This window comes from Oncorhynchus tshawytscha, linkage group LG12, assembly GCF_018296145.1.
Source record: "Oncorhynchus tshawytscha isolate Ot180627B linkage group LG12, Otsh_v2.0, whole genome shotgun sequence".
In the NCBI taxonomy this organism is placed as follows: Eukaryota; Metazoa; Chordata; class Actinopteri; order Salmoniformes; family Salmonidae; genus Oncorhynchus; species Oncorhynchus tshawytscha.
This window is the reverse complement of record NC_056440.1, coordinates 34,526,978-34,539,362: the sequence shown is the minus strand read 5'-3', so window position 1 is coordinate 34,539,362 and position 12,385 is coordinate 34,526,978. Positions and strand designations below refer to the sequence as shown.

Below are 12,385 nucleotides of genomic sequence, written 5' to 3'. Positions count from 1 at the left end.
TGCTGGCCTACACTACATTTCTGATCTTTTTAATGGACCAAAAATGTGCTTTTCTTTCAAAAACAAGGACATTTCTAAGTGACCCCCAACTTTTGAACGGTAGTGTATTTGTTTAACCTTTTCCTCTACATTATGTAATTATTAGACAGGTTGGTTGGGATATGGTTCCCAGTTCCTCATGTCAGGCTGAAATACCACCTTCAATGTGAAGTACTTTTCTTAGAGATTGTAAAGCTGTTTGTTTTGCATTTATGACAAATCACAAGTAGCTTCTTCTAAAGGAAATACTTCAAACTAGAGGGCAAATTAATAAATGCATTTTTATGGAGGCAATATATTCAGATCTTGGTCGTCGACCTTTTAATGTGATCCAAGTGCACATATTTACTTTCATCAAATAATGGCACATGATCTTCTGTTTTTATTATTTATGAGTCAATTGTGAAGTGTTCTCTTCTGTATGGTCCAACCAAAGGACATCCAGCCAACTTGACACAACTGTGGGAAATATTGGCGTCAACCCGCATGGAAGGAGTCCTTAATGTTTTGTACACTCTGTATACTGTATGATGATTGTAACATCACCATTTGAGGCCAAGATTTGTAAGAGGTCTTTGAGTGCCTGGGGCTTATGAAACCCCACACAATTATGTTTACACTGCATTGTCTGGTGCCAAATCATTGTCTTATACTGTATTTCTGTTACATTGTGGTGAGACTCCAAAGGGCAGAGGATTAGATTGATATGACCTATTAGACAATCATTGTGCATTTTGTATATTTGATTACGTTATGCATAACAACCCTATGCCTACTGAATAAAGAATAAGAAAATCCATCTTATGTTGCTTCATTTATTCATATTAAAGTGTTTTTAAATACTAATACGAGATGTACTTTGAATTACTGTTAGAGTCAACCTCCTTTTGAATGAAAAATATTGGATGCATCAATATGGAAAACAATGGTACCTTCAATTATTTGCAATGTCCTGCTCAAATTGTTGAAGACCCAATTTCCTTATTTGTGGGTCTATAACTTGAGGGCATTGTCCGTTTCTTTTAAAGAAATACATTTAGAAGATATGTCGAGTTAGCAGGAAGGAAAACCACAAAGGAAGTGGGTTAGCACAGGGTAAAATGAAGTGGACATGCAGCATCAAAAGTGTAAGAGGACTTGTCGTAGGGAGGAGTCATCTGTGTTTTCCCTGAGAGTATAGGTCTAGAGCACTGTCTATCAGGAGCTCACGGCGGGGGATAGCATTATCTCTTGGGTCACAGAAAGGCACAGAATCCTTTCCATTTTGCCTTCCTTGTTGCTGCAATGGCTCGTTTGATAGCCTCTCTGAATATGTCCTCCACATTCTCCTTGTATTTGGCTGAACACTCCAAGTAGAGGTCAGCGTTGATCTTCCTTTTGGTCTCTTCACCCTGCTCAGATGAAAGAAAAAAAAGTGATATTTTTAAATTGAGAGGCGCCAACAAGACATAACTATTCTGAGCTAAATCTTCCTGTTGAGAGTTTCTGATTTCAAATGGAATATATTGCATGACATGAAAAGGTTCCCTGCCTGACACGAACTAGCCAAAAATAAAATGTCAGATAAATACATTTATTCCAGGAGAAAGGGTGATTCAGAATTGTGATTATCACTCAGATTTGGGGTGAGTGGGGATTTGCATTGTCATTACGGTCATTAACATAATCTCATCACTGCTATTGTTCTTTTGAAGGTGTTTTTGGTTCAACCCTTCTGATCAAAGTCCACCTTTCCCAACAAACCACCCTAATTCAACCACTTGTATTGCATTATCAATAAACCCAATACTAATGACATATGTAAATTGTACGGCAGATATACAGTATATTCAATGTCTATAAATTATACATAAGGCTATGTAGGAAATCTCTACCTGGATGTATGTGATGGGGTTCTCGCCTGAAGACCACAGTTTCTTTGCCAAGACCTTGTCTTCCCGCAGGTCTGTTTTGCATCCTACCAGTATAATGGGCACGCCACGGCAGAAGTGATGCACCTCGGGGAACCACTGAAAGATATGCTAAACAGAGTTAGATATTCTAAACATTCTATGTCATGCAGTGAAAATACATGTATAGTCAGTGGGATCTTTGTACAGTCCATAGAATAATCCCTGTGAGGGTGACTGCATCTACTTTGCAAAACAAATGTACCATGAACCTGATAAATACTTGCTTGAGCAAGTACTCAAAATATATTTCTGATTGTCAGCTGACATTGTCACCCATCTTCAGGTACATTAATTATGTTGTAGATGTCATGAAACTTGTGACACTATGTTAATGTTTCTTCCTCCTCCTGTGGACTGAAACAGACAGAAGAGCAGTAAAGTATGAAGAGAGTGCAGTACCTTGATTAGCAAATTGTCATAACTTGAGGGGCAAGTGACATCATAGCAGATCAATATCAGGTTGGCACTCTGATAGGACAGAGGGCGTAATCGGTCATAGTCCTCTTGACCTGAAATAGATGGATGTGTATTATTAATCTGTCATGAAAATCGCATAGCCAAAAAACAAAAAACTAGTTGGCTACTTAAATCAATGCCAGCCTCATCTGTTATTCCTTTATCTTTATTTAAAATCTACTATGACTCTCCTGAGTCACTCACTTAAAGTACATTATGATTCTTTAACAACCAGAGGGTGTCTGTTACTGCATTTCTAAGATACTGTAGATCTGACTACTTATGAGCACAACACACCCACTAAAGACTCAGGATACATGTTCAGCCAAGTGTTAGTGCACTGGTGCTCTCAAAAGCATGGATATGTAAGACCTGACCTGCAGTATCGTAGATGTTCAGACGAAACTCAGCGCCTCTGTACCTCACGTTGGCGACACATTTTTCAAACACAGATGGTACATATTTCTGAAAGATAAAAAAAAAACTGGATTTGAAACTCAATTTTTGTCTAATGTTATTTCAGAGATGGTAGCTAAAGGTTGAAGTTAACTTTGCTCTTTTTGTCATCTCATATGCATATATAAATTGTGTTGTCACTTACATTCCTCACAGTAATTTGTCTACATGCAGAGTAATAATAGTACCTGTATAAATAATGTAAATAGATGGCCTTTTCCCTGAAAAGTGTAAATAGAGAAGAGAAGCAGCCAGCTGATGAGCTGGCTTTGTCAGTTGTCTTACCTCTGGAAAGTCTCCTTTAGTGCAAACCTGGAGTAGGGAGGTTTTCCCACATCCACCATCACCTACTATCACAACCTTAAACTCCTCTCGCCTCCTGGTATGCCCACTGCTCACCCCTGACATGTTCTGTAGCATGCTTCTCTCTGAGAAGCTAGATGAAAATGTGGCAAAAGAGCTTCCACTTGTTGAAGGGGATAATGGAGGCAGACACTTGAGATAACAATAAATTGCACAAAAAAATGAGTAAGAAAACTAGCTTAACCTAGTGAGTTACTAGCACTGGACTACCGGTCCATTGTCACCTTCTACCAGTGGTTTTAAGGAGGCTCCTCTTGATTGAGTACCTACCCCTCTTATAAAAGAAACCCCCCTTCTTTCCTTTCCTGAATGGACACATTATCAACACCTTATCAAGGAACACAAAAGCCAGAAAAGATTGAATTAAAAAGGAAGATTATCCTATCTAACTGACAATCTCTTGTTCATTAGTTGCAGAACTAAATCAACTGTTAGCAAGAGAGTGAACAAAAGGAAATGCTTAATCTATGCCCTGGAAACCAGCCAAGTAGCATTATGGCTATATGGTAGAATTGGCACTGTTCCTCCCTTTCAAAACAGATTGAATTCATGTCACCTAGTGGATCAAATGTTAAGGGATGACGTACATTATTCAGATAGTAGATCCTTTATGTGCTAATGTATAGTGTACTTGTTTGTAGAATCCAATAAGCCACTTTTTTCTCTGCTACTGCACGGAGCGCCAAGTCTAGGACCAAAAGGCTCCTTAACAGCTTCTACCCCCAAGCCATAAGACTGCTGAACAATTAATCAAATGGCCACTTGGAGTATTTTCTGTGACCCCCCCCATTTGTTTTGTACACAGCTGCTACTCACTGTTTATTATCTATGCATAGTCACTTTACCCCACCAACACGTACAAATGACCTTGACTAACCTGTACCCCCACACATTGACTCGGTACAGGTACCCCCTGTATATAGCCTTGTTATTTTACGGTGTTACTTTAGTTTATTTGGTCAATATTCTTAACTATTTCTTAACTATTCTTGAACTGCACTGTTGGATAAGGGCTTTTAAGTAAGCATTTCACGGTAAAGTCTACACTTGTTCTATTCGGTGCATGTGACAAATAAAGTTTGACTTGATTGTAGATTTAGGTACTTTCTCCAACAACTAACTATCTAGATCCTACATTTTCCAATTTCCATCTAGCCTAGCTGTGTACATTTTAATGTAGGCTTATATGGACAGAATCATGATATTATTTTATTCTGTTTAAAGTATCGACCCACTGGGCAATTTCAACTTGGAAATTTGGGTAGTATTTGGTTGATATCCAACGGAATAAAAATGTCTGTTTTTGGTTTAGTTGTCATCTAAATGTGTTGCCACTGAGCTTTCAACCATTTTAAAACACAACAATATTCAAATTGGAATACAATGTGAGATTTTCTATTTATACAACAACTTAGTGCTATCACTGTGCTTCATCTAATAGCACAACCAAATTACCTGGATTGCAGTTGAGATTAAATTAAAAGTACATGGCGCAAGTGATCAATGCTGTTTAGATTATTACAGCAATTGGGAAGATCTCCACAGACCTGACCTTTGCATGCTATCTTGAACAAGCATGCTTTCAATGACTACATAAAAATATATTTATAGACAGTAGGCCTCAAAATGTGGCCGTGGATGTGTTACTTATTTTAAGGTTGGGTAATTACTGTTACATCAGCTTCTAAGATATATTACAAAAATATTATTGAGTCGTGTTTGGTTGACAACACAATCAAACATTTAAAGGCTCAATGTAGCTGTTTTTATCTCAATATAAAATAATTTATTGGTAACAATTAAGTACCTTACTGCGATTTAAAACAATTAAAAATGGTAAAAAAGAAACAAAAATATCTTCATAGTAAGAAAGCAATTTCTCAATCAATAATTTTGTTATGATTGTATGGGAGTGGTCTGAGTGGAGAGGGGAAAACTAAAAATGTGCTATTGTCCACCAAAACAGGCTGAAATTTCAGGACGTAATTTCAAACAGCTCATACACTAAAAGGGTATTATCATGAAGCCTTGTCATTATTTCACACTATTATTCCAACCTCATAGTGTGGAAAGATACATATAATTTTTTGACTGCAATGGACCTTTAAATGATATCTAATGCTTGGATAGTTTCATCTGAGCCACTGGCTTAATCCTATTCTTCAACTTTTATGTTTGGTTTAGTTAGAGACCTGAAGCCAACATAACTTGTCGACAAGGTAACAAATGACAGGCTAATAGGCTATTTACTATATTGCAAAAGTGATTTTGAATTGTGTTTGGTTGACAACAAAATCCAGTTTGTCTATAAATTATTAATTTATATGTTGGATTCACGTCGCCATCTCAACCTAGAATCAAAGTTAAAGAATAGGACCGGATCAAGTCAAACTTTATTTAGTCCTATTCTGTAGCCCTTTACACTCATACCCATATGTGGGTTGAAAATGGCGGACTTGGAGACCAATACGCTCCTAAATTGGAGCACAGTAACGTGCTATATACTGTATAACGCCAGAGCTCAGGCTCTGTGCTTCACAGCTCTGTATGGGTTTTGACTGACAGCACCGTTCATTACAAGAAGTTGCTACCATCCCTCCCGTTAATTGGCAAACTTCTGCTAAATGTTTGCTGTCTGAGTGAGGAAAATTTTTGTAAATTATGAGGAATCAATGTATTTTTAAAGATGAGATGTTGACAATTATAATAAATACCACTTTGATGTCATACAAGCAAGCCAAACCCCTCCGAGTCCAAATGTGCACGTCCCAAATCAAATCAAATTTTATTTGTCACATACACATGGTTAGCAGATGTTAATGCGAGTGTAGCGAAATGCTTGTGCATCTAGTTCCGACAATGCATATCAACGTTTATGATCGCTTATGTTTGATGTACAGTTAAAAGATGACGTGGGGTTATACCCTAGGTTTCCCTGAACAGAATGAGCTTGTTTGTAGTATGGTGAAGAAAATTTGATTTAGTCCTATTCTGTAGCCCTTTACACTCGTACCCATGTGGTTTGAAAATTTCAGACTTGGACACTGATACGCACCTACGCATCGGAGTTCTCTCATGACTCCATTCTATTTGCACCTAAATTATGAACTGCTTCTCTGAATTGCCTTGTGAAAGCCTAACACTGCAAAATCGTATTTTTGAACTTAGCTTGTCTTCCCTGCAAACAATGAGTCATTAGGATGTCCCCGGGATGTCACTAAATCACCCAAAGTCATCAGGATGTTGTGTCTCGGTCCCCTGGAGGTTTTGTATAGTTCCCGGTTTGTCTTGGGGGAGGTTTTTAGGACTTTCTTGGGATGTTGTGTCATGGCCCCTGAACATTCCTGGGACGTTGTGTCATGACCCCCTGGAGGTTTTTGTCTAGTTCTCGATTTGTCCCAGAGACTTCACCTGATGGTTACAAAGAAACATTCCCCCCCCCCACCAAAAAAAAAGTTATACACCGGGCACGCACATCCTAGTACACATCACCCCTCATTACTGTCATCAAGCCTATCAAGGCCCTGATTGGTGAACCACTGATCCAGCTTTGTTTACATGTCCTTACCTGGGATTTGAACTCACAATCTCTTGGTTCACAGCATGGCAATCTTCCTGCTACACCACCATGTCCATCACTGACTGATTTTGATTTCACCTGTAGGCCTATTCTTACACTTTGCACTGCAAAGTAAATCTCAGCTCTGTTAAAACACACTGAATAAAATAAAAAAATGTATCATAGACAGTGTTTCAGGAGTAATATTAAAAAGAGAATAATATACCCCACCAACAGACAAATATGCTGAAAACTCTAACTGAAATATAGTGGTGGAAAAAGTACCCAATTGTCATACTTGAGTAAAGATACCTTAATAGAAAATTACTCAAGTAAAAAGTGAGTCACCCAGTAAAATACTACTTGAGTAAAAGTCTAAAAGTATTTGGTTTTAAAACTACTTAAGTATCAAAATGTAATAGCTAAAATATACTTAAGTATTGAAAGTAAAAGTATAAATAATTAAAAATGCTCTATATTAAGCAAACCAGACAGCACCATTTTCTAGCTTTTTCATTTATGGATAGCCAAGGGCACACTCCAACATAATTTACAAACGAAGCATTTGTGTTTTGTGAATCCACCACATCAGAGGCAATAGGGATGACCAGGGATGGTCTCTTGATAAGTGCATGAATTTGACCATTTTCCTGTCCTGCTAGCCATTCAAAATGTAACGAGTACTTTTGGGTGTCAGGGAAAATGTATGGATTAAAAAGTACACTATTTTCCTTCGGGATGTAGTGAAGTAAAAGTAGTCAAAAATCTAAATAGTAAAGTACAGATACCCCAAAAAACTGCATAAGTAGTGCTTTAAAGTCAGATTACTAAAATAAATTTAAAAAAAAAATATATATATATATATATATATATATATATATATATATACATACATACAAGTATGTGGACACCCCTTATATTTTGGAATTTGGCTATTTCAGACACATCGTTGCTTACAGGTGTATAAAATTGAGCACACCGCCAGGCAATCTCCATAGACAAACATTGGCAGTAGAATGGCCTTACTGAAGAGCTCAGTGACTTTCACTGTGGCACAGTCATAGGATGCCACCTTTCCAACAGTTCATCAAATTTCTGCCATGTGAAGTAGAAACCTCTAGGAGCAACAACAGCTCAGCCACGAAGTGGTAGGCCACACAACACTCACAACCAAGTTCCAAACTGCCTCTAGAAGCAACGTCAGCACAATAACTGTTCGTCGGGAGCTTTATGAAATTATTTTCCATGGTCGAGCAGCCTAAGATCACCATGCACAATGTCAAGTGTCGACTGGAGTGGTATAAAGCTCGCCACCATTGGACTCTGGAGCATTGGAAACCCGTTCTCTGGAGTGATGAATCAAGCTTCACCATCTGGCAGTCCGACGGACGAATCTTGGATTGGCGGATGCCAGGAGAATGTTACCTTGCTCAAATGCATAGTGCCAACTGTAAAGTTTGGTGGAGGAGGAATATTGGTCTGGGGCTGTTTCATGGTTCGGGCTAGACAACTTAGTTCCAGTGAAGACGAATCTTAATGCTACAGCATACAGTTACATTCTTGACAATTCTGTGCTTCTAATTTTGTGGAAGGCCCTTTCCTATTTCAGCATGACAATGCACAGGAATACAGAAATGGTTTGTCAAGATCAGTGTGGAAGAACTTGACTGCAGTGCACAGAGCCCTGACCTCAACTCCATCGAATACATTTGGGATAAATAGGAACGCAGACTGCGAGCCAGGCCTATTCATCCAACATCAGACCTCACTAATGCGCTTGTGGCTGAATGGAAGTGAGTCCGCTCAGCAATGTTCCAACATGTAGTGGAAAGCCTTCCCAGAAGGCTGTTATAGCAGCAAAGGGAGGGACCAACTCCATAAGCTGATGATTTTGGAATGAGATGTTCGACGAGCAGGTTTCCACATACCTTTGGTCATGTAGTGTAGCAAAAGAGTGCAAGCTGCACTGCTAAGTGCAGAGACGTATTATAGGTAATGATGTAGGGGACTTCTGAAATTTTACAGACTTTGTGGCACAGCACTAAGAAAAGCATACCCCAAATCCACAGGTTGTGAGTTCAAATCCCAGGTGTGTTCATATTGAAAAATCAGTACTAAGTGATCATGTATTCATACTGTCATTGATGAAAGATGAACACTATTTTAGCTGAACAGCGTACCACTTAAGTTTAACAAAATGGTATGGGGGAGTTTCTTATGAAATGGTAGGGGACACCTACGACCATCACATGACAAAAACCTCCAGGGGAACATTACACAACGTCCCAAGAACATCCTAAAAACATCATTGGGGACGTCACCGGGACAAACCGTGAACTACACAAAACCTCGAGGTGACCATGAAAAAGTCCCAAGACCATTCAGGGGACCATTAAACAACATCCCAAGAACGTCCTCTAGTCGCCCCCGGGACAAACCAGGAAAGAGACAAAACCTCCAGGAGACCATGACACAACGTCACAAGAATGTTCAGGGGACAAAGCGGGAACTATAAAAAGGTCTCCCAGAGAACATTCCCTTAGGACCATCACATGACGTCCCAAGGACTAGTAAAATGAAAGTCCTGAGAACGTCCCTGAAAAAGGTCTTGACGTGGTCTTCAGTGATGTCCAGGAAATGTACAGGGAACTAGACAAAGGTCTCCCAAAGAACGTTCCCCTGGGACCATCACGCGACGTCTGGAGGACTAGTAAAATTAAAGTCCTGAGAATGTCCTATAAAAAGGTCATGACAGGGTCCTCAGTAACATCCTGGTAATTTACAGGGAATTTCAATAAGGTGCCACAGTGAACATTCCCTTGGGACCATCATGCAACGTTCTTAGAATGTTCGCAGAACGTTAGTGGGATAACTTTGCGTCAAAACCCTTAAGGGACCTAATGGGAATGTCGCCGAATGTCCTCAGGACATTCCCGGTTTTCTGGGATGTTGGCAATAGAATGAGCTTTCAAACTATGCCCTGATCCAGATTGCAATTTCTAATGGACTGTTTTTTTCAACAGTAATTGTGTAAAAGGCAGGGATGCAGAGCTGTGTTTAAAAGAAAAAAGTGTTTTCTTTAGTTCCTCAACGGCACTGCAAGGAGAGCTCAGAAAACCACCTAATCGTTGAAGACTCTTCTTTGAGTCATACATGTGCATTGAAATGATTTAGGAACTGTGCACACTTTGAAGAGGTGTGTGACCACTTGGATATACCAGTTAGAGCTCACTGAAACCCTTAAACATTTTGTCTCATGTTGCACCTACCCCCAATTTTCCAAGAACATTCTTACCATGTTACAGAATGTATCCAGAATATTTACAGATTTTGTAAATCAACAAAAAGTACAGTACATCTCAAATGCACATTAAATCAACAGTGTAATGTTTGTCTTCAGTCTTGTGTCAGGTGAACTGTTGTGTATTGAACTTTGGTCTAATCATTTTCCCATAATCGTCAAACTTCATTTTCAATTGCTACCATGCTTATGCGTTTCATATTTATTTCTGTAAGAAACAGTTCAGTTTATCCCTATAGGCTAATTCCCATGAGTATAAGGGGTTATTAACTTAGATTTTTGGTTGAGATAGAGACATAAATCCAACATATTAAATATTCATTTGTATACAAAATGGAATTAAAGCCAGACTAAGTCAGTGGCACAGATGGAACTATCCAAGCAGAAGATACAGTACATATCCCACAAATGTTGATATTTGGTTGTGTTGACAACCAAATCCAAAATTAAATAAAAATGTTATGTCACATGCTTCGTAAACAACAGGTGTAGACAACAAGGGAATCCTTACTTGGCCCTACCGAACATTAGAGAGAGAGAGAAAAAAAAGAGAACTAAGAGAAAAATAATAACGCAAGGAATAAATACACAATGAGTAATGATAACTTGTTTATACACGGGTTAGCAGTACCGAGTCGATGTAATTGAGGTACATACAGTGCCTTCAGAAAGTATTCTTACCCCGTGACTTCAGATGAGGCAGCTGAGGGGAGAACGGCTCATAATAAAATGCTGGAATGGAGCGAATGGAATGTATTTGATACCTGTCACGTGTGCTTCCTCTCCGGCCTCTAGGTCATCAGGCTGCTCGTTATGGCCCACACCTGTCACCATCGTTACGCACACCTGCGCATCCTCATCACCATCTATCACTCCAGTGCTTAATTGCTCAATTGTAATTACTTCGCCAATACGTTATTGCATTACCTCCCTAATCTAACCGCATTTGCACACACTGTATATAGACTTTTCTGTTGTGTTATTGACTGTACGTTGGTTTATTCCATGTGTAACTCTGTGTTGTTGTTTGTGTCGCACTGCTTTGCTTTATCTTGGCCAGGTCGCGGTTGTAAATGAGAACTTGTTCTCAACTGGCCTACCTGGTTAAATAAAGGTGAAAAAAAAAAATCTGACTCACCTGGACTCAATCACTTCCCTGATTACCTTCCCTATATATGTCACTCCCTTTGGTTCCTTTCCCAGGCATCACTGTTTCGGTTCCAGTGTCATGTCTGTGTGTTGTTTGTGGTGCTTGTTTTGTATTTAGTTGCAGTTCATTTATTGAAACACTCACTCACTGAACTATCTTCCCGACTCTTAGCGCACTTGTAACAATACCATTCCGCTTCAGCCACTACCATGAGCCCATCCTCCCCAATTAAGGTGCCACCAACCTCCTGTGCTTGACTTACTCCATGTTTTGTTGTTACAGCCTAAATTCAAAATGGGAGACATTTTTCTCACCCATGTACACTCTATAGCCCATAATGACAAAGTGAACATTTGTTGTTAGAAATGTTGGAAAATGTATTAAATGAAATACATAAAATATTTACATAAATATTCACACTCCCAATACTTTTTGTAAAAATGCTTTTTGGCAGCAATTACAGCTGAGTCTTTCGGGGTAAGTCTCAAATCTTTCCACACCTGGATTGTGCAACGTTTGCCAATCAAATTGATTGTTGATCATTTCTAGACAACCGTTTTCAGGTCTTGCCATAGATTTACAAGTAGATTTAAATCAAAACTTTAACTCGGCCACTCAGGAACATTTACTGTCTTCTTGGTAAGCATCTCCAGTGTAGATTTGGCCTTGTGTTTTACGTTACTGTCCTGCTGAAAGGTGAATTAATCTCCCAGTGTCTGGTGGAAAGCAGACTGAACCAGGTTTTCCTCTAGGATTTGACCTCTGCTTAACTTTATTCTGAAAAACTCCCCTGTCCTTAATGATTACAAGCATACCCATAATATGATGTAACCTCCACTGTGCTTGAAAATATGGATGTGTTATGCTGGATTTGGAATATGTTTTATTCTGTACAGGCCTCCTGTAATTACGAGTAGCCATTAAACTCTGTAACTGTTTGAAAGTTACCATTGGCCTCATGGTGAAATCCCTCAACGGTTTCTATCATCTCCGGCAACTGAGTTAGGAAGGACGCCTGTATCTTTGTAGTGACTGGGTGTATTGCCACAGGAGGCTGGTGGCACCTTAATTGGGGAGAACGGGCTTGTGGTAATGGATGGACTGGTATA

At 39.1% G+C, this 12,385-nt stretch overlaps 1 protein-coding gene across 1 annotated transcript; it reads right to left on the bottom strand.

The window, feature by feature from the left end:
• Positions 1-418: 418 nt before the first annotated feature.
• LOC112264000 (rho-related GTP-binding protein RhoF-like) lies at positions 419-10,905 on the bottom strand. The gene is made up of 6 exons (XM_024440614.2): positions 10,808-10,905; positions 3,189-3,339; positions 2,825-2,912; positions 2,391-2,500; positions 1,914-2,048; positions 419-1,430 (listed from the first exon to the last, which is right to left on the bottom strand). Exons 2-6 carry the CDS (start codon positions 3,321-3,323, stop codon positions 1,275-1,277), a joined length of 624 nt encoding a protein of 207 aa, XP_024296382.1. The 5' UTR covers positions 3,324-3,339; positions 10,808-10,905; the 3' UTR covers positions 419-1,274.
• Positions 10,906-12,385: the final 1,480 nt, after the last annotated feature.